Source organism: Ornithorhynchus anatinus, chromosome 11 (assembly GCF_004115215.2).
Source record: "Ornithorhynchus anatinus isolate Pmale09 chromosome 11, mOrnAna1.pri.v4, whole genome shotgun sequence".
Classification (NCBI taxonomy): Eukaryota; Metazoa; Chordata; class Mammalia; order Monotremata; family Ornithorhynchidae; genus Ornithorhynchus; species Ornithorhynchus anatinus.
The window spans coordinates 24,962,968-24,985,107 of NC_041738.1; the positions used below are offsets into that span (position 1 = coordinate 24,962,968).

Consider the following 22,140-nt stretch of genomic DNA (forward strand, 5'->3'; position numbering starts at 1 on the left):
AGGTCATCAGGTTGTCCCACGTGGGGGTTCACGGTCAATAATAATAAAAATGTTGGTATCTGTTCAGCGCTTACTCTGTGCAAAGCACCTTTCTCAGCGCCGGGGTGGATCCCAGGTCATCAGGTTGTCCCACGTGGGGGTTCACGGTCAATAAAAATTTTGGTATCGGTTCAGCGCTTACTCTGTGCAAAGCACTGTTGTCAGCGCTGGGGTGGATCCCAGCGGGTCAGGTTGTCCCCCGTGAGGGGCTGGCTCCCCGCCTTCATCCCCATTTTGCAGATGAGGTGACAGAGGCCCGGAGGAGTGAAGTGAGTCGCCCAAGGTGAGGCGTTGGAGGGGGGGCTGGGAGCCCAGACCCCACAGTCCGCGACCTGTGAGTGCCCTGGCCTGGGCAGGGGGGTGGGGGTGGGGGGCAGCAGGGGGGTGGGGGACAGCGGGGGGGGGGGTTTGGGGGTCCCGCAGTCGGTCCGGATCTCGGCCCGGCAGGGCTAGAACCGCCCCCCCTTTGACGGGGTGAATGGGTGGGGGGGGGCTGGGGGTGTTATAATAATAAAAATGTCGGTATTTGTTAAGCGCTTACTATGTGCAGAGCACTGTTCTAAGCGCTGGGGGAGATTTACAGGGCAATCAGGTTGTCCTACGTGAGGCTCACAGTCCTTATCCCCATTTTACGGATGAGGTGTTATCCCTCGGACCTTCCCTCTCCCCTTCCCCCTTCTCCTCCCTCCCCTCTCCCATCCATTCCATAGTATTTGAGCGCTTACTATGTGCAGAGCACTGTACTAAGCGCTTGGAATGGACAATTAGGCAACAGATAGAGACCATCCCTGCCCGATGTCGGTCTTACAGTCTCTCCTCCCTCCACCCCCCACCACCTCTCCCCTTCCCCCTCCTCTCCCCCCTCCTTGGGAGTCAGAGGTCATGGGTTAGAATCCCGCCTCTGCCACTTGGCAGCTCTGTGACTGTGGGCACGTCACTTCACTTCTCTGTGCCTCAGTAACCTCATCTGCAAAATGGGTATTAACTTTGAGGCTCACGTGGGACAACCCGATGACCCTGTATCTCCCCCAGCGTTTAGAAAAGTGCTCTGCACATGGTAAGCGCTTAACAAATACCGACATTATTATTATTATTTCCCCCCCCACACTCCTGGCGGGGGGGGGGAACTCCTCTTAAATGAAGCTTACTATGTGCAGAGCACTGTACTAAGCGCTTGGAATGGACAATTCGGCAACAGATAGAGATAATCCCTGCCCAGTGACGGGCTTACAGGCTTTCCTCCCTCCCTCCTCCCCTCTCTCCTCCCTTCTCCCCTCCCCTCCTTCCCCCCTCTCTTTTTCCCCCCTCTCCTCCCTTCCCCCCTTCCCCCTCTCTCCACTTCTCCCCTCCCCTTTTTCCTCCCTCCCCTTTCCCCTCTCCTCCCTCCCTCCTCTCCTCTCTCCCCCCTCCCCCTTTCTCCCCCTCCCCTCTCATCTTCCCCTTTCCCCTCTCCTCCCCCCCGTCCCCTTCCTCCCTCCCCTCCCCTTTCCCCTCTCCCCCTTCTCCCCTCCCCTCTCCCCCTTCCCCTCTCCTCCCTCTCCCTCCCCTTCCCCCTCCCCCCTCTTTTTCCCCCTCCCCCCTCTTTTCCCCCCTCCCCCCTTTCCCCCCATCCCCCTCCCCTTCCCATTTCCCCTCTCCTCTCCCCCTTCCTCCTCCCCCCCTGGGGGGGCGGGGCTTGTATGGGGGGCGGGGATGGGGGGTCGCCCCTCCTCTTAAATGAAGCTTCCCGGAGCGCAGCGGCGCCCGCTCCACTTCGGCTGCCAGCCGGCCCCCCGGCCCCCCAGCCCCCCAGCCCCCCGGCCCCCCGGCCCCAGGAGCCCCCCTCCCCCCCCCCCCCCCGAGCGGGCCGGCGGTGAAGCTTTGGGCCCGCGGCCCGTGGGGGTGTCGGGGGCGGGGCCGGTCCTGGGGGGGGCGGGAGGGCGGGTGGGCCCCGGGGCCCCCGGAGCGGAGCCGAGCGGAGCCGAGCGGAGCCGAGCGGCGCCGGGCCGGCACATGGGGCCCGGGCCGTCCGGCCTGCCCCCGCCGGGACCCCCGGGCCCCCCGCCGCCCCCGGGACTATGGCCCTGGACAAGCTGCGCTCCGGGCTCAAAGGTAAGAGCGGCCGGACGCCTTAGTGGGGCACGGTGCTCGGCCCGGCGCCCCGCGCACGGGGGGCGCTCACCAAATCCCAAGGAAGGAAGGAAGGAAGGAAGGAAGGAAGGAAGGAAGGAAAGGAGTGAGTGAAGGCGGTGTGCGGCTCTCCCTGCGGGCCGGGGGCAGGCCCTCGCCCCACCGGAGCTGGCCGGCTTCGCCGGACCCGCCGGAGGCTCCGTCCCCTGCACCCGTCCCCAGCATCCGTCCCCTCCATCCCCTCCACCCGTCCCCTGCCCCGGTGGATGCCCTCCGGCCGGTCCAGCGCCCCCGGCCCTTGGGGCGGGTGCTGGGGTCCGGCGGTGTCGGGGCAGCGGCAGCTGCGTCCCGTCCCGTCCCGTCCCGTCCGGTCCCCGAGCGGCTCCCCGCGGGCCGTGACTGGACCCCGGACCCCGGACCGCAGCCGCGCTCCCCGCGCCCGACGCCCCGACCCTGCTGGACGGACGGAAGGACGGACGGACGGCCCGCCCGCTGGCTGCCTCTCTGTCCGGCCCTCTTCTGTCTGTCCGTCCGTCCTCTTCTGTCTGACTGTCCGTCCGTCCCTCCGTCTGTCTGATTGTCCGTCCCTCTGTCTGACTGTCCGTCCGTCCCTCCGTCTGTCTGACTGTCCGTCCCTCTGTCTGACTGTCCGTCCCTCTGTCTGACTGTCCGTCCCTCTGTCTGACTGTCCGTCCCTCTGTCTGTCTTTCTGATGGTCCGTCCCTCTGTCTGATGGTCCGTCCCTCTGTCCGTCCGTCCATCCCTCTGTCTGACTATCCGTCTGTCCATCCGTCCGTCCCTCCGTCCGTCTCTGTCTGTCAGTCCATCCCTCTGTCTGTCAGTCCGTCCGTGTCTCTGTCCGTCAGTCCGTCCTTCCCTCTGCCTGCCGGCCCGTCCGGCCCGCCCAACGCGGCCAGCTCCCCCGCCCTCTGGTCCTCACCGCCGCCGCCGGCCCGTCCTCACCCCCAGCCCACCGCCGGTCAGCTTGTTCACCCTGCTATTGTCCTCGCCCACGCGCTTACTACGGTGCCGCCCCGCACACAGTAAGCGCCCAATAAATAGGATGGAGCGCGGGCGGCGGCCCCCCGGGGGCGTCCCGCAGGCCGGAGCCCCTTCCCGGGGGACATTCGTCCCCGAGAAAGCCTTCTACCTCACGGATACCACCACCCACCCCCGTTGGACTCTCGGGACCCCGGGAACTGCAGGGGGAAACTGAGGAAGCGAGGGAGGGAGGGAGGGCTTCGGATCTTTGTGTGGTTGGTTGGTTTTACTCCCGCTCCACGACCGCTGTCTGAAATGCGCCTTTCTTCGCTTGCCCCCCGCCCCCTTCTCGTTGGGTGGCACCCAGAAAATGCCAGCTAGGGAGAACCGAAAGATGCCCCCGCAAAACCTTGATGTGCCATTCACCCTAGTTCTTGGTGTACTGCAGAAGACTCTCTCTACGTGCCAGAGAGACCCAAAGTCATTTCGAATTTTCCTGGGCAGGAGTCGTCGGGTTGACCGTTCGTTTTAAAGTTCTACCGTCTCTGTACCGCCGAGGCGTTCCACTCAGCCGGCGAATTGGCCGAATCGAAATCTAGAAACGTAATTCGGAGCTGTTTTCCTCCCCCGGTCAAAAGATAAAGGAAACGAACCCTCCGTTTTAAGTGGCAGAGCTTTATTTTCCCATCCTAATAAGCCCCGAGAGTAAACTGGAAGGAACTTCTAGAGTCTAGCGTCGCTAGGTCCGTTTTTCACATCGTTCGGAAAGGTCCCGTACCTGGGCGTAAAGTATTCTTGCATTCCACTGCCAGGCGGGAGGAAAATGCCCCAGGATAGTCCTTAAGGTGTTCGGTTTCGATTGTTCATGAGTTGATGATAGACGCTGCCTTCCGGACCTTATTTTAAAAGACCTACTAAAGAAAAGTCACCAGTGCTTTAGGGAACGAAGGTGTCCTGCAAGTCCTAGGGATTCTTCTTGTGCTTGCATGACGCCCTCTTCAGACCTCCCCCCCAACCCCCCTTTGCCCCAGAAAATACTCCCGTTTGGTGGTGGTGGTGGTGGAGCTGGTGGTAGTAATAGTGATGGAGGGGGAGAGTTGGAGGGCTGCGACATCACTGCAGGCTTTCCTGAAGTGGCGCTCGGCCAATGCTGACCCGTTTCCCCGTAATCCGAGGTGTGTCCGTGAAGGGTGGCTTCTTTCACAGCCTTTTGCAGTTGAGCTTTTCCATAGAAACTGTCCCGGTGTGACAAAGTGACCCTCCCCCCTCTAATCTCAATGAGATCTGAAAATATCCCACTGTTGCCATCTGACTCATTACCAATAGGCGCCTAAAAATCGAAACAGCCTGCTTGCCGAGTGCCGTAAGTTCTACCGCGGAACGTTATGGCCCTTTTACGTCTCTCGGGGGGAAGACGGGACTCTTTATAATGAAGTTCGAGCCTCAGAACTGTTTGCGGATCTGTGACCGAGTGAATCTTTCTTTAATCCTCTGCACGTCAATGGAATTTTGGACTCGGCGAGATAAAGTACTTGCCCCTTTCTCTTCCAGACACCAGGCACAAACCGGTTGCGATGATTTTATCTTGTAATTTGCACTGAGCCTTTCCCTGAAAGAGTGTACCAGCTACGGAGGGAGACAGAGATTAAGATAAATTACAGGTAGGGGAAGCGACAGGGCGTAAGGATGGGGCAGGACTTCGGTGTTAAGGTCTCAAGTGCGCAGGTGCCTCAGAAAGGAGGGAAAATAGGGTGGGAAGATGAGAGATTAGTCAGAGAAAGCTTCTTGGAGGAGATGTGATTTCAGTAGGGCTTTGGAGGTGGGGAGAGCGGTGGTCTGCCGGATGTGAACGGACCTCTGGACGTGAGGGAAGGCGGAGCGAGCGGGGAGACGACGAGAAACGACAGTAGGTTGGCGTTTGTGGAGCCCAGCGTGTGTGGAGACCGGGTTGTAGCGGGAGAGGCGCGAAGCTGGCTTTGTATGATTTACTCTTAGGTGTGGATAGTTAAGGCTACGGTTTAAGTGAAAGCTCTACCGAACTTCCTCTTTCTCCTCCAGACTCAGGGAACAACCGGTTGCAGTGATTTTTATCTTATAATTTGCACTAAGCCCTGTCCTGAAATAATGTACAATCTACCGAAGGAGAGAAGCGGTAAAATAAATTACAGGTAGGGGAGGCAACAGAATATAAGGATGAGAGGGTGGTACTTCAAGTGCAAAGGTGACTTCCATTTTTAATCATTCTTAGAAGTGGGAGAATAGTTTTCATTTCCAACACACGAGAAAGAATTCACTGAACCCCTTTTGACATTCATATTAGAAGCAAATTTTGGTCCTGGAGCCTTTGATAGATTTAAATCTTTCAAACTTCCAAAAGAGATGCATGTGAATTGGGATTTGACCGACTCCAGATATTTCATTCATTCTGTCGTATGTATTTATTGAGCACTTACCGGGTGCAGAGCACTGTACTATATTGGGAGAGTACAGTATAACGATAAGCAGTCACATTCCCCGCCCACAAGGAGCACGTGCCAAACCCTGCTCTGCCATTAAATTTTATGAATTTTGGAAGGCACGTGAATTTTATATGTGGCTATTCAGGTCATTCGGTTTGGGGTGAGCAATGACAGATGACTTTGTAGATCCCCGGAGTCCATAAAGAGAAAGCACAAGTTTCAGCTTCTTGCTGTCCCTTGGTCCCGGAACCTCAAAGTGGAAAGAGATCGGGGCTTGTAAGCTGCAGATCTGGAGGTTGTGTTTGATGGATTCAACAGTGGATTTGGTACTTGTGCCTCTTTCTGATCAGCAGCACTGGTGAAGAAAGGCTCTGATTTTTAACCAGGAAGGCCGGAGGTTCGGAAGCAGAGAGGCTTAGGAGGGGTTGTGTGCTCTCTACTTAAGTAGCCAGTTGAAAGTTTTTAACTCTTTTATCAGAGAAGGAAATACACCACTGCTTAGCCCTGTAGGTAAATAGGTATGGAGTGTGAAGCTAAATTGCAGCCTAGGGGGGATTTCTGGCCTGCTCTTGGAACTAAGAAAACTCCACTTGTCTTTTACCTTGAAGGCTGTGGAGCAAAAAAATCAGCTGAAGGCCTTGACTGAGCTTTAACCTTTCACAGCTGATGCTCTGGTTCTGTTTCGTAGCTCTTGAATCCCCAGGTGAGGGGCTCTGGGTCTTGGATGCTCCCTGGGAGGGAGAAATTAGAAGCTCTCTAGATAAAAGGGTGGGAGGAAAAAGGGAGTATTCAAGGTTATTTTCATGGGTCAGAGGGCAGGAAGAGAATATGCTTGGAGACTGCGTAATTCCATTTACATCTGTGTTTTGTGTTTTTTCAGTGGGAGATGAATAATCAACTAAAGGGCTATTATCCTGTCATAATGTTAAATGGTGGGAGAGGTACAGAAATAAATATTGGTAGCCCATGATATTGGACATTCCTAGAGTTTGTTTTAATAATTCAGCTGAAATACAACAACTGATCCTGATTTCAATCAACGGGTGTTTATTGAGCACTTACTAAGGCAGAGCATTATACTAAGCGCTTGGGAGAGGACAAAACAACAGAATTAGGCACGTTCCCTGCCCCTAACGTGCTATTCTACTGTATTCAAAGACTCCATTACACTTCTAAAACAAAATCGGGAGTTTATCTGCCCCACAGGGGAAAAACAGAATCATATCTAGCTATAAGTGTATGACACTCTGAACTGATCTCTATTTACAAACCCTCTTCAGGTGGCTCTGGTCAGTTGTGGTGTAGGTGACCATGTCAGCTACCCCACTTTACTTGTGAACCACCCACAACCAGTCCTTTGAGTGGTCACTGTACATAGCCTTCATTGGCTGCAGTTCATATTTCTATGAAAGCTTGCGAATGCTTTTCAGCCCTCCCTGCCTGATTGCTGAGATATTTACTTCCCTTCTACACATCGTCAGTTCAAAAACTATTTCATTTATGGGCATGGCTCCAACTCTGCTTGCTGTTGGACATACCGCGGAGACATTCCAGGGCTAAAATGTGGCCACTCTTGTGGCATCTACATAAAGGTGAAAATCTGGGCAACAGAGGAGGCCAAAACGTCAAAATTGACCAAGATGGAAATGTAGGATAGCGTAGACCAGAAATCTTGGGGTCAGCCCCATTCCCGCCCACCAGCCCAGATCCTTTCAGTCCCCGGCCCAATTATAAATCCAACCTGTGTCGCCCCACCAACCCATACTACAACAGGCGGCAGAGAGAGAGACAAATCTAAAGTGTCCAAGTGAGTTGGGAGTCGCTCGCAATCAGTAGCACCAACAGATCTCAACTTGAAACGGGGTGTGGCCGGACCGTCACCGCATGGGCACGGATCTCCATGCGTCAGTGTGGCTTAGTGGTTAGAGCATGGGCCTGGGAGTTGAGGAGCTGGGTTCTGATCCCAGCTCTGCCACTGGACTGCTGGGTGACCTTGGGCAACACACTTCACTTCTCTGGGCCTCAGTTACTTAAGTTGCAAAATGGGGCTTAATATAGTGAGTCCCATGTGGGGACAGGGACTGTCTGCCCTGATTTTGCTTGTAATACAGTGCCTGGCATGTAGTAAACACTTAAATGCCACAATTAAATAATTCATTCATTCAATAATATTGAGCGCTTACTATGTGCAGAGCATTGTACTAAGCACTTGGAATGGACAAATCGTCAACAGATAGAGACAGTCCCTGCCCACTGATGGGCTTACAGTCTAATCGATGGACTTGCAGTAATCAATCAGTGTTATTTATCGACCTGTTATTGTGCATAGAGCTCTGTACTAAGCAGCCATTCCCTGCTTTAAAGTCAGGGAGTCAAAAGGACCTGGGCTTTGATGACCGATGATGATGATGATGATGATGATGATGGCATTTGTTAAGCGCTTACTATGTGCTGAGCACAGTTCTAGGTGCTGGGGTAGATGCTAAGGTAATCAGGTTGTCCCACCTGAGGCTCACAGTCTTAATCCCCATTTTACAGATGAGGTCACTGAAGCCCAGAGAAGTGAAGTGACTTGCCCAAAGTCACACAGCTGACCAGTGGCAGAGCTGGGATTAGAACCCATGGCCTCTGACTCCCAGGCCTGTGCTCTTTCCACTGAGCCACGCTGCTTCTCCTACCAAGCTCTGCCACTTGTCTGTTTTGTGATCTTGGGCCAGTCGCTTCTCTGTGCCTCGGTACCTCACTGTAAAATGGGGATTAAGACTGTAAAGCCCATGTGGGACATAATCTGCATCCAACCTGAGGACCTTGTGTCTATGCCAGTGTTTAGAACAGTGCCTGGCACATAGGAGGCCCTTAACAAGTACCATTAAAAAAATTCAAAAAACCATCATAGTGTTGGTATTTGTTAAGCACTTACTATATGCAGAGCACTGTTCTAAGCGCTGGGGGAGATACAGGATCATCAGGTTATCCCACGTGAGGCTCACAGTTTTAATTCCCATTTTACAGATGAGGCAACTGAGGCCCAGAGCAGTGAAGTGACTTGCCCACAGTCACACAGCTGACAAGTGGCGGAGCCTGGATTCGAACCCATGACTTCTGACTCCCAAGCCCGGGCTCTTTCCACTGAGCCATGCTACCTGTCTTTTTTTTTTCCTTGCAAGTCTCCCATTGTAAATCTACCTATCTTGTAAGAAGTGCTTTGCTGTCCCCAAATGCTAAATGTTTTTCATCTTTTTTTTTTAATGGTACTTGCTAAGCACTTACTTTGTTCCAGGCACTGTGCTGGGGAAGGTACAAGGCATTCTGGTTGGACATAGTCCTGGTCCCCCATGGGGCTCTCAGTTAAAGTTGGAGGGAGGAGGATTTAATCCTCATTTTCAGATGAGGTAACTGAGGCACAGAGAAGTTTAAGTGATTTTCTTGAGGTCTCACAACAGACAAGTGGCTGAGCCAAGATTCTTTGACTCCCAGGTCCTTTGATTCCCAGGTCTGTGCTCTTGCCACTGGGTCACACCGCTTTTCACGTTCCTCCCTCTTCATTTCTGCCAGACTACCACTCTCCTCATCTTTAATGTCCTACTAAAATCACACCTCCTCCAAGAAGATTTCCCTGACTCCTCCCCTCTCCCCACCCTCTTTGCCCTCCTTTCTGCCTCACCTTATGCACATAGGTCTGTAACCCACTAAGCATTTTGATACTCACCCACCCTACCCCTGGCACTTTTGGACAGATCCTTATATTCTGCCGATTCCCTGATCTGAAATTTATAAAATGTCTGTCTCCCCCATCAGATTGGACGATCCTTGAAGGCAGGGATCATGCCTACCAACTCTGTTGTATTGTACTCTCCCAAACGCTTTGTACGGTACTCTTCATATAGTAGGCATTCAATAAATACTGTTCATTGACTGAGCGATCGCTTAGCGCAGGCTTGGCACGTTATGATTAGCATCAAGTGCCGAGTCGTTTCCGATTCATTACGACTGTGGATGTATTTCCTCCCGAACGTCCTGTCTACTGCCATAATCCTTAACCTTGCTAACGGTCCTTCCGTTTTCATTGTTACGTTTTCTATCCAACCAGCTGCTGGCCTGCCTCTTCCACGCTTTCCCTGGACTTTTCCTAGCTAGCATTAATCTTCTCCAGAGAATTAGTCCTCCTGATTCTCTGTCCAAAAGATGCTAATCTAAGTCATTTGGCTCTGGCACATGGCAAGTGCTAATAAATGCTGCGTTATCATTATCATCACCTCTCTCTGTTTGCTTAGCCTCATCTTCCCTAACCATTCCTTTCCTTCCCCTCTTTGTTCCCTGTGGTGTTTTTTTTGTCTTTTGAAGAGTGTGAGCATTGAGAGCGGAGCCCCACCCTGCTCCTCTCTATTCTTCTCCCTTCCTTCTTCCTAATCAAGGCTAGCTTGTGTCTAGAGAATCAGAGCTTTGGTAGAGCCTAAGTGAGAGAAGGGGAGGGAGATGGGAGAGATCTTTTGGGGCGTTATGACAGGGAAAGGGAAAAAGAAGCAGGGATGGGGTAGAGGAGGGGAGCAAGGAGATATGTTGATAAGGGCTGGGATATGCTGGGGGCTTACATGAATGTGAGAGTTCTGCCTGATAGCAGATTTCAACCTTTCCTGCCCACTCCCACCGCCTTTTTGCGCTATTTAAAAGCTTGCTATGTGCCAGCTACCAAACAAAGCACTGAGGTAGATACCAACTCATCATGTTGGATACAGTCCGGGTCACACAAGGGGCTCACAGTGTCATTCCCCACTTTAAAGATGAGGAAACTGAGGGGCAGAGTGAAGTGACTTGCCCCAGATGACACAGCAGGCAAGTGGCAGAGCCAGGATTAGAACTCAGATCCTTCTGATTCCAGTCCCCTGCTCGATGCATTAGGCCAGGTTACTTGTCCCCTTCTTGTTATGCAGACCTGCCTCCTTGAGCTATCTCTCTCAGAGTTGTACATACTCCTTCAGTGAATGCACATGTATAATATGTATTGGACACTTACAGGGATTGGGAGATGGGAGATCTAACTTCTGGTCTGGTCTGGCCCGACTCGGCCATTTTCCTGCTGGATAACCTTGGGCAAGTCACATAACTTCTCTTTGCCTCAGATTTTTCATTTGCTAAAAAAAGGGACTAATATAGCTGTTCTTCCTCCCTCCTAGACCCTGAACACTTTATGGGAGGAGGACTGAGTTAGATTATCTTGTATCTAGCCCAATCCTTAGTCGAGTGCCTGGCATAGAGAAGCAGCCCGGTGTAGTGGGTGGAGCACGGGCCTAGGAGTCAGAAGATCATGGGTTCTCATCCCGGCTCCTCCACTTGCCCGCTGTGTGGTCCTGGGCAAGTCCCTGCATTTCTCTGTGCCTCAGTTCCCTCACCTGTAAAATGGGGATTGAGACTGGGAGCCCCACATGGGACAGGGACTGTGTCCAACCCGATTTGCTCGTGTCCACCCCAGCTCTTGGCACATTGTAAGCACTTACCAAATACCATTATTACTATCATTATTACAGTAAGCACTTAAACACGTGCGGTCATTGTGATTAGGGTTCAAAAATGATGCTGGTGGCAGAAAGGGCTCACCCTCCCGAGTATGTGGCAGCAAAGACAGACCAGGCCACCCCAATCCCCTAACTAATCAGGAGAAGCAAGTCATCTGTCCAAGGCCCATTGGGCTTCCCCAGGAGCCTGGGTGCTGCTGGAATCCAAAACCTAAACCACAGCTTGTCCTGAGAGAACAAATGTCCTCAGAGGAGAAGCATGCACTGGGATTTATCTCCATAAATGCCCTCTGCCCAGAAACTAGAGCAGGGCAAACAATTTAGGGATAAAAAAAGGAAGTGTGAAAACCGCTACAGGAAAAGGAGCAATGCAGAGTCCTTTCCCAATGGAGCAAGACAGTGAAAGCAGGGATTTAAAAAAAAAGAAGTGAGAAAAAAGCAGAGCCCCACGCTCCGCAGACACTCCGATGGGAAGGAGATTAGAACAGAGACTACTCTCAGGGAGGAGAGAAAGGATAAAGCAAGAGAGCAGAGCCCCACTGAGATTAGGAGAGGTTAGGATTCTCTCAAGGGAGTGAGGAACTGCTTCTCTCTTACCTGAATGATTCTTAAGTTTTTGAGACAGAATAGAATGATCTTGGGGAAACAGCATGGCTTAGTGGAAAGATCATGTCCTTGCCATCTAACCCTGCCTCTGCCTGCTGTGTGACTTTGGGCAAGTAACTTTGTTTCTCTGGGCCTCGGTTCCCACATCTTCAAAAAGGGGAATTCACTCCCCGTTCTCCTTCCTGTTAAGATGCTGAGCCTCATTTGGGACCTGATTATCTTCTCCAGTGCATAGTAAGTGCTTAAAAAATACAACAGTTATTATTACTAATCAGAATCAGCAATTTGAGGTGAAATACCTGGTCTAAAATATATCTAAATCAAAATACTGTCACCTAAACACGTAATAGGGCCTCATCTTCTTGTTCTCCCTTCTACTTAGACTGTGAGCCCCAGGTGGGACCTGATGGTGTAGTGGATAGAGCACCGGCCTAGGAGTCAGAAGGTCATGGGTTCTAATTCCAGCTCCACCGCTTGACCTTGGGCAAGTCACTTTAGTTTTTTGTGCCCCAGTAACCTCAGCTGTAAAATGGGAATTAAGACTGTGAGCCCCGCATGGGACAGGGACTGTGTCCAACCCGATTTGCTTGTATCCACCCCCAGCACATAGTACAGTGCCTGGCACAGAGTAAGCACTTAACAAAATACCCTAATTATTACTATTATCTTGTGTCAATCCTAGCACTTAGTACAGCGCCTGGTGCATAGTAAGTGGTTAACACACTCCACAATTATTAGTAGTAGTCGCAGTATTATTATTGTCATTATTATCATTATAAAAAACATTAAATTAGCTATTTGAAAGTTTCAGCCAGACCGGAAAGAATTGTATGGATTGGTGAAGAATGGGAATCATAGGACCCTCCTCTGCCTGTGCTGTTGAAGTATGGAAAGGCTCTCTTCTTCCCCCAGTTTCCATGGCCCCACTCTGGCACAACATCTTACAAGTTTGCATCTTGAAACTTTTTGACTTTTCACCTTAAAACATTGCCTACCCCCACTACTGGAGGGTGAAGAAGCGGAGGAGTGAATGGAAGGCAGGAGGGAGATTCAGAGAGAAGAGATACACATAGTGATTTCACTATGACTTCTGGTTAGAACACTGTCAAGCGATTAAGGGACGTTCATGTGACAACACGAACCTGTTTGGATGAGCACACCGTGTTGTCAGAAGAAACAGTTTCTTTGCGTGTGCAACACACAGCATCATTCTATAACACAAGTTTTCCTTAACGAGGGATTTTGCAAGAAAGCCACCCCAACATTACAGAACTTGGCGTATTAGTATTCATTCTTAAATTAATTGTATCTCTTACCAAAAAAAACCCCTCCTAAGTAATTGCTACCTTTAGGTATTCTCTTGGTATTTCTCCAGAATCTGAAAAAAAATGTTGTGGTTTCTTCTGTTCAAGCCTCCAGCTAATTATAAGAACACCAAAGGCTTTAGAGGAAACCTGACTTCCCTAAGTCTTTCAAGAGGTTTGTTTCTAAACCTGCATCATTTAAAATTGAAATCGCACATACCTTCTCTGAATAGATTTTCAAAACTTCCTCTGTACATCTTTGCATAGCTATGGGTTTTTCCCCCTCACCCCCCCCCCCATCCCCTCTCAGGAAGTATTTAAATTGATACTGTAAAACACCATTTCAAAAACATGAAATAAAGGAAACTATCATAAAAGTGTCGACAACCAACAAAATGTGAACATGATGTGGCCTTGATTTGAGTTTTAGAAATGTGGACTCCACATCATGGAAAGTTTATCCAAGACATCATTCTCTTAAGTATGTCAATTTTTTATATATATAATGAGAGCTTCTATAAGGACATGTCTTCTTGGATTCATTTCTTGAAGATTGCTGCCCCCTTTGGTTTTTTAGAATATAGTAGTCCAGATATTAGGGACTAGGATATTAAACTTTCACTGGGATTATATAGGTGATATATGATTTATTTATGTGGAAATATGAATTTGCAATCTAAAGTTTAGATTAACCTTAGATAAGGTAGTTGTAAAGATCATTTGAGACCTAATAGACCCAATTCAGCATCAATTGAAAGTGTCAGTAAGGGTCATTGGGAACATTTAACAAAATAATAGTTTTTGCTTCCCTCATTTAAGGACAATAAGCTATTTCTAAGTTTAATGAATACAAACCCTGCCATATTTAAACTGTTTTCTTAAACCTATCCCGTCCTGCTGTGTATAATGGACATTTAAATGAATGTGTACATATGGGAAACTGCAATTTGAGGTGGAATAGCTAAAGTACCCCGAAATCCAAGTGTTGTAGTCTGAAAGCATAATAACGCTTCATCATCTTTCAGCATTACCTGTGGTTAGGTAAAACCTTTATATTAGATCTTTGAAAGTCTCAGGGTCCCAGGCAGCTACCACAGTCACTAATTTGTTACAGGTAAGTGGGGGGGAAGGGAAGACGGGAGGGGCCGAGAGGAGTCCCTACTGGGAGAATGCATTGGGGGGTTCGAGACAGCAAAAAGACCTGGTTGCGGGAAAATGTAGGGAAGGAGAAGGGGAAATAGGGGCAAAGAACTGCCCAGGAGAAAATGTCATCAGGGAAAATGTCAGCAAGGAAAATGTCGGTTATTTGAATATTGAAATATTAAAGTTTTGAAATGGGAATAACAAAGCCATCAAGAAAGAATTGGGTTTAGTTCATTTTTTTAGACACAACTGCCTTTAAGTTTTGCTATTCTAACTACGGTTTTCTCTTTTTGATTTCTATTTCCCCCCAGTGTTGTTAATAACAGTACTTGTAGTGGAAGGGATTGCTGTGGCCCAGAAGACACAAGGTATTGTACTTGTAAGGTGACATTTCATGGAGCATCTGTAGAACACAAGGATAGGGTGTAAAGAAAAACCTCAGTTATTGCAATTTCTCTACGATACCTCCCTTCGAGGGTCCTGTTATGAGGGCAATTTAGTGTAAGTAGCTCAATAGATACATTTTGGGAAGGTATGGAAAACTAATTTTCCTCCCTATCTTGCTGTAAACTAAAGTAAGTGCAGGAAGAAGTTGCAATATTTGTCCTGGTTAATTTAGGGGACTGTCGTTGTTGTGGGCCCTAGCATATTATGGGATTGGATGTGGAATCAAATTAGATTTGACAGCCCTTTGGAGAACAGGAAGAAAGCCCAATCTTTCAATGGATATGCCAGCATTGGCAGACTCCACAGTTGCTGCCCCAAGACCAGTTGTCCTTCCATCAGGGAACCCTGTCTGTGGAAACCGGCCTTCTGTGGCTCAGTTTTATTATCTTATACCACTGAGGTATTTTAGGATGGAGAAATGCAAAGAGTTACAGAGTGGTGGCCTATCCAAACTGAAATGCAGCAGTGTACCAGGTAGACCTCTGGGCCATATGTTGGGACAGTGGTGGGGAGAGACACTTAGGAAGGAAGACGGTCTGAGGGCTGAATTAACGGTGGTCGTATGGGTGGCGGATTCTCTCTGAAGCCTTCTATAGACACGACACATTGTGGTCCTCCAGAACACTTTTCAAGGGCTGGGCCTCCATTTTGGGCCTCCAAAATGGGCAAGATGTTGGTGGATCCTAGTAACTGTGGCAACTTTGGTATAACCAAACTTGTGTAAAAACTGAAGGAATCAAACACACAGATGGATCGGGTCTATAAATCACAGCAGTTTCCAAAGATGGTGGCTAAAAAGAAACCAAGTCCTGGACTCTCCTACCCTTTTTCCTTCCACCCTTGCCATATTATTGTTGTGCCTCTGTCTTCAACATCAACAAGAAATTGTTGTAATGGGCCAAGATCACAGGGGGTTGTGCTCTTAAATATGCTAACATTCTCTAGGGTCGTAATGATTCTTGTGTTGTAAGTCTTAACTTTAAAATTATGTTTTCCTCAAGATGGGCAAAATATTGGAGTTAAACACATTCCACCTTCTCAGTGTGGCATTTGGGTTCGAACTAGCAACGGGGGCCATTTTGCTTCTCCAAGTTATCCTGACTCGTACCCACCAAACAAGGATTGTATCTACATTTTGGAAGGTATGGAAATAATTTTATTCTCTATCTTGATGATTCTTGTTATTGAATGTGAAGTAGATATTGTATATGATGTGTTCATTTGGTTTTAATTAAATTAGTTGAACTCACTTAAATATTGTTCAAACTAATAATTACAAATCTCTCACCTTTAAAATAGTTCTAAAATACCCTAAAATGGTAGCTTTATGCAAAAAATAATACCCATGTTAACATAAAACAGTAAAGGATGGGGAAAGACAAAGTAGGAGCATGGCTCAGTGGAAAGAGCACGGGCTTGGGAGTCAGAGGTCATGGGTTCGAATCCCACCTCTGCCACTTGTCAGCTGTGTGACTGTGGGCAAGTCACTTAACTTCTCTGTGCCTCAGTTACCTCATCTGTAAAATGGGGATGAAGACTGTGAGCCTCATGTGGGACAACCTGATTACCCTGTATACCCCAACGCTTAGAACAGTGCTCTGCACATAGTAAGTGCTTAACAAATACCAACATTATTATTATTTTAACCAAGAAAAAAATATTGATCACAATGGACCACAAGCTGCATATGAATATGCAGTGTAGAAGTATGATTAAAATATGATAGCCGAGACCTAGAAATTAATATTTCTACCTGATTCTTTTCAGTTTCCCTCAGCGCCTCGTGTCTAGGTTTGGTTACCTGTTTTTTGGAGGAATTGAAACAGCTCCAGAGAAATGATTAAATGGAGAGAAGATAGGTCCTGGGATGAAAGGTTAAAAGAATTGGAATTGTTTAGCCTGGAGGAGAGGAGGCTAATGGGAGACTTAATAGCTGATCTCAAATATATGAAGTATTTTCATGAGGAAAGCCATAACCAGTTCTTCTCCTTAACCACAGCGGATCAAGTAAAAGGAAGCTGGTTTAAATGACCACAAATTTGTTTAGACCATAACGATGACTGATGAATCAGGATGCCAAGAGAGATGGTGACTTTCCATCCTTGGAAATCTTTTCTAATAAAATGGACAATTCCTTTTTTTTTTTTTTTTGGCACTGGCCATAGTAAGCAATGCAACTGGCTCTTGCAACCTCTGCCCAGAAATTGCAATTATTATTGATATTCAGGGTTGTGCACAATTGGCCCGAGGTGTTTTGGCACCCAGAGCAAATGTTTTTAAATCTCCCCTGTCCAATTAGCAGTTGCTTGCTTGTGGCCTGCAGTACTGTGGATGAATGACCTCAACTTTGTGGCACCCTGGGTTATTTTCTGGTTTGCAGACCATGAGTTTGAGTGCTGAGAAAAAAGACAGTTTATACTGGGGTTTCAGATTGAATACAGGCCTGATCCTGTCCCCCGAAGACGGAAGGACCCACAGATCAGCTGCCTGGCCCCCAAATCTGCTATGGTGCTGCTTTTAGTTTTTTCAGGGGTACAAGAGGACCTAGAGATCATCCCACGGCCCCCAGCCCCCTCCTTAATAATAATAATAATGTTGGTATTTGTTAAGCGCTTACTATGTGCCGAGCACTGTTCTAAGCGCTGGGGTAGACATAGGGGAATCAGGTTGTCCCACGTGGGGCTCACAGTCTTAATCCCCATTTTACAGATGAGGGAACTGAGGCACAGAGAAGTTAAGTGACTTGCCCACAGTCACACAGCCGACAAGTGGCAGAGCTCCTTATCAATCAGTAGATTTTCTCAAGTGCTTACTGTTTGCATAGCACTGTACCAACTGCTTGGGAAAGTACAGTAGAGTAAGTAGGCATGATCCTTGCCCTCAGAGAGCTTACAATCTAGTGGGGAGAGACAGACATTAAAATAAATTCAGGTAGGAGATTTTTTATATTCTTGGGTTAGGGTCAGTGGAAGAGTAGCAGGCTTAATTACATCCCAGGGTTATTCTAGAAGCAAACCAGTATCAGCACCAAGGTAGCATCAGTTATTCCCTTAGCCATGCTTTATATCAATCAGTTGTATTTACTGAGCACTTACTGTATGCAGAACACTATACTGAGCACTTGGGAGAGTGCACTATATCAATTTAACAGACACATTCCCTGCCCTCAATGTGTTTACAAGATATAAGTAACACAGAGGCAGCGGAGAGGGTGTTTGGATTGTACCAACATTACCATTCTCATTTGTGGTTGGAGGCTCTCTAGAGCCTCTAGAAAGTAAGTAGGATGCAACCCTGTCTCTACAAGATGGCTATTAATATATGCTATTTGGCTTTGGGAAAAACATTTCAGCATGGCATAATGGCTAGAGCACAGGCCTGAGAGTCAGAAGGTCATGGGTTCTAATCTCAGCTCTGCCACATGTCTGCGTATGACCTTGGGCAAGTCACTTCGCTTCTCTGTGCCTGTTATCTCATTTGTAAAATGGGGATTGAGATTGTGAGCCCCACGTGGGATCGGGACTGTGTCCAACCCGATTTGCTTGTATCTTCCCCAGCACTTAGTACAGTCCCTGGCACATAGTAAGTGCTTAAGAAATACCGTAATTATTATGATATTATGATACATTTTTGTCTTGGGGGGGAAAAAGGATACCTGTCAATCCGATGCAAAAACTACCCTGAAATTTTACTTGTATACTGTGTTAAAGATTAAAAAATAGCACTTTCATAATAGTAAGGTCCTAAGCAGCATGGCCTAATGAATAAAGCACAGGCCTGGAAGTCAGAAGGACCTGGGCTCTAGTCCTGGCTTTACCATATATCTGCTCTGTGACCTGGGCAAGTCACCTAACTTCTTTGAGCCTCAGTTACCTCATTGGTAAAATGAGGATGAAGACTTTGCGCCCCATGTAGGATAGGGAATGTGTCCAACTTGATTAGCTTGAATCTACCCCAGCGATTAAGTACAGCTCCTGGCACATGGTAAACCATTAACAAATACCATTTAAAAAAAAAAGGTAGAATTTTTAGCAGATTTTTTACCTTTGTGATTCAGCAGATTCCTTAAACTTCATTCTCTTTATCTACCAAATTTGTACTTAATTTCATGTTAATACTGTCCTGATTTACTTTCTGTGTTTTAGCGGCTCCTCGTCAAAGAATAGAGCTCACCTTTGATGAAACTTATTACATAGAGCCTTCATTTGAATGTCGGTTTGATCACTTGGAAGTTCGAGATGGGCCATTTGGTTTCTCCCCTCTTATAGACCGTTACTGTGGTGTGAAAAGCCCTCCGTTAATTAGATCAACAGGTAGATTCATGTGGATAAAATTTAGTTCTGATGAAGAATTAGAAGGCTTGGGATTTCGAGCAAAATACTCATTTATTCCAGGTAAATTTTTTATTGTGGTTGATTGAAGTATCTTTGAGCCTTAAATCATAAATGTGAAAGGAAAGCCATATATTCCAGGTGTACGAATTGGCAAAAACTCAGATTCCGGGTATGAAGAACTATAAATCTACTTTTCATAAGTCTTCAGTATTTTGGCTTTAGACAACTTAAAGTGGGGGCCATCTCGTACATCGCAAATAAAGGGAGGCAGCTTTTCTTTCAAACATTTAACCTTTTCTTAAAGTTCAACCAAACTTTGTGATGTAAAAGAAAAAGCAAGAGAAATAAAACTTGAATTTCTAAAAATTTATTTTTTGTGCAAACATTTGATTCATATTTGATACTGTTTTCTTTTTCATTAGATATAGATTGTTAAAATCTTAAAATAGAAATAAAATTTGGTTAGCATCACTAATACCTTCTTTTTCTGTTACAGATCCAGATTTTACTTACCTAGGAGGTATTTTAAATCCCATCCCAGGTCTAGTATAAATATATACATATGTTTTTATTCCAATATTTTCTTTTTAGTTTTAGTCTTTGACACCAATTTATACATTTTCTCTAGATTGTCAATTCGAGCTCTCAGGGGCTGATGGAATAGTACGTTCCAGTCAAGTAGAGCAAGAAGAAAAGACAAAACCTGGACAAGCAGTTGACTGCATATGGACGATTAAAGCCACTCCAAAAGCCAAGGCAAGCCATTTGTGTAATTTGCATGATTTCACGACAGGCTTGGTTCTCCCTTATTTTGAACCATTTTCAAGGCAAAGCACGCGCATTAATTTTACATTTATATCCACAGAGTTCATGTTTTCTATTCCGCTGAAGTGTATTGGTCTGTGAGGTTGCCACTGGTGCCTTCTTTTGGAGTCGTAGGGCATCATGCCACCCTGATGACAGCACAATTGAATTCCAAGTAATTGGGCAGTGAGTTCAACAAATATGCCTTTATTCAAAGAAAATCATTAGCTGGTACTTACACACATGTTTGAATTGTACAATAACAGACATAGGTATGAGCAAGTAATAATAATTAGAAGTAGCCTGAACTGGTTAGCTTCAGCAAGGGAAAAATTATTTGCTGGTACACTTAACCCAATTATCCCAGGTAATAGCTTGCTGTAACCTGCACTTGAATGCCCATGGAGCTGAAACCTTCTAAATTGCTTGGGGAAAATCCAGCATTAGTTAAATGACTTCTATTTTCCTGACCTGATTGATAGCCATCTTAATTTTTTTTCTCTATTTTGTTCACGTATGGGAACGAGTCATTTGTTCAAACCATTTCAGCAATCCCCATTACCCGTTTACGCATCTGGCACACTTTCACACAGAGCCTCTTTAGAAGATTGCCTTTTGAACCAAGTCATTGAAACCTCGCACAGTGATCCCTGCAGCCATACGGTGGCTGACACTTGTCCCAGAAACTTTCACTTCTAAAATATGCGCCCTTCTGTTTTTACCTTCTTCTGAAGGCAGTTGTAGCTTTTCTATAGTGCTCCCGTTATCCTCTAGTCCCTTCCCCAAATGCAAACACACCCAATGTGGCCCTTGTGACATTTTAGAATGATTTCTTACACACACTTCTAGTCTAGTGAAGTGGCTGGGACCAAATAGGATCTACATCAGAGAGCTGTTGCCTCTCTTCCACTTTGTGGAAGTGGTTCTTGAGACCGTTTGCTCCTCCAAAGTGATTCTCAGACTGAAAACTTTTGAGAACTACTCTAGAGGAAATGTATTGTGACATTCAGAGCAATATCGACCCCATTCGCAGCCAATATTTGTGATGCTATATTATGAAAATAATAATAATACTGTGCCTTGAATTTAAATCATTCCTTTCCCTGTAGAGCTTATAGTGTTTCCCATATTATTTCATTTTTCCTGTTTAGTAGGTTGGAATACTGATGGCGGTGACCTAGCATAGGTATTGTCACCCCTTTTTACTCATGTAGAAAGTGAGACAGATAAGTTGTTATCCAAGTTCACATAGCTAATGAGTAGTAGAGCCAAAATCAGAACTTGGGTCTCTTGATTTCAAGTTTGGGACTCCTGCATTCTCATTGCATCCTTGTCCTCTCAAGTGATAAAATTTCCAAAATGAAAAATTTAGTAATGCCCTTGCAAGGTATTAATAATGCCCTTTCAAGGCCCATCCAAAGCAGATGATGAGACTGTCATCATCAAACAATAATTAGTAATAATAATGATGCTATTTATTAGGTACTTAATCAGCCATATTAATCGAGCACCTGTGTGCAGAACACTGTACTAAGCATCTGTGAAAGCACGATATGACAGTTGGTAGACACGTTCCCTGCCCATAACAAGTTTACAGTCTACTTGGTGCAAAACCCTGCACGAAGCACTAGGTAAGAGTACAAGGGCCCTGATTCAGACACTGCCATTTAATTTAGAGTGGGGGAGGCAGACACTCAGGGAAGGAATGATAGAGTCCAGCAACAATAAAAACAGCAGAATTACTGAAGACATAGCTCTCCTGCTGTTCACTGTCACCGGTCCGAAGTGTCACAATATTTTCTTCCCAATTTTCTATCTTCCAACTTCTCAAGCAGGCCTGTGGGTGGAATTAGCCATGTCACCATTGATCAGCAGTACAGTGACAGATAGCAGAATCTTTTTTAAAAGAAAAAAAAAATCTGAAAAAGTAGAGCCCAATTAATGGGTGAGGAAGCAATACCAGCACACTATTAAAGATTTTGATTCTGCATTCAAATTTCTCTCTCCCATTCAGAAACCTTCAGATTGGGAGCCAAAACAAGTAATAATATGTGATTCAGAGCCAAATGGGACAGTTAGTACAAATTGTTCAATTAAAGATCTTTAGGGTCAACATTTGTATTCAAAAACAATGTATTTTTTTTTCAGATTTATTTGAGATTCTTAGACTACCAAATGGAACACTCAAATGAATGCAAGAGAAACTTTGTTGCTGTCTATGATGGAAGTAGTTCCATTGAAAATCTGAAAGCCAAATTTTGCAGCACGGTAGCCAATGATGTGATGCTACAGACAGGGATCGGAGTAATACGAATGTGGGCCGATGAAGGTAGCCGGCTTAGCAGGTTCAGAATGCTGTTTACTTCCTTTGTTGATCGTAAGTAGATAGAACTTTTCTTAG

General features: G+C 46.8%; 1 protein-coding gene across 1 annotated transcript in view; it reads left to right on the forward strand.

Moving 5' to 3' along the window:
• The first annotated feature begins 2,028 nt into the window (after window positions 1-2,028).
• NETO2 (neuropilin and tolloid like 2) overlaps window positions 2,029-22,140 on the forward strand; it is a 33,803-nt gene continuing 13,691 nt past the window's right edge. Inside the window, exons 1-7 of the mRNA XM_029075000.2 lie at window positions 2,029-2,130; window positions 14,466-14,522; window positions 15,603-15,743; window positions 18,747-18,995; window positions 19,432-19,476; window positions 19,564-19,691; window positions 21,888-22,116. Of these exons, the coding sequence (XP_028930833.1) occupies window positions 2,097-2,130; window positions 14,466-14,522; window positions 15,603-15,743; window positions 18,747-18,995; window positions 19,432-19,476; window positions 19,564-19,691; window positions 21,888-22,116 (883 nt within the window). The 5' untranslated portion in view covers window positions 2,029-2,096. The remainder of the gene's footprint in view (window positions 2,131-14,465; window positions 14,523-15,602; window positions 15,744-18,746; window positions 18,996-19,431; window positions 19,477-19,563; window positions 19,692-21,887; window positions 22,117-22,140) is intronic.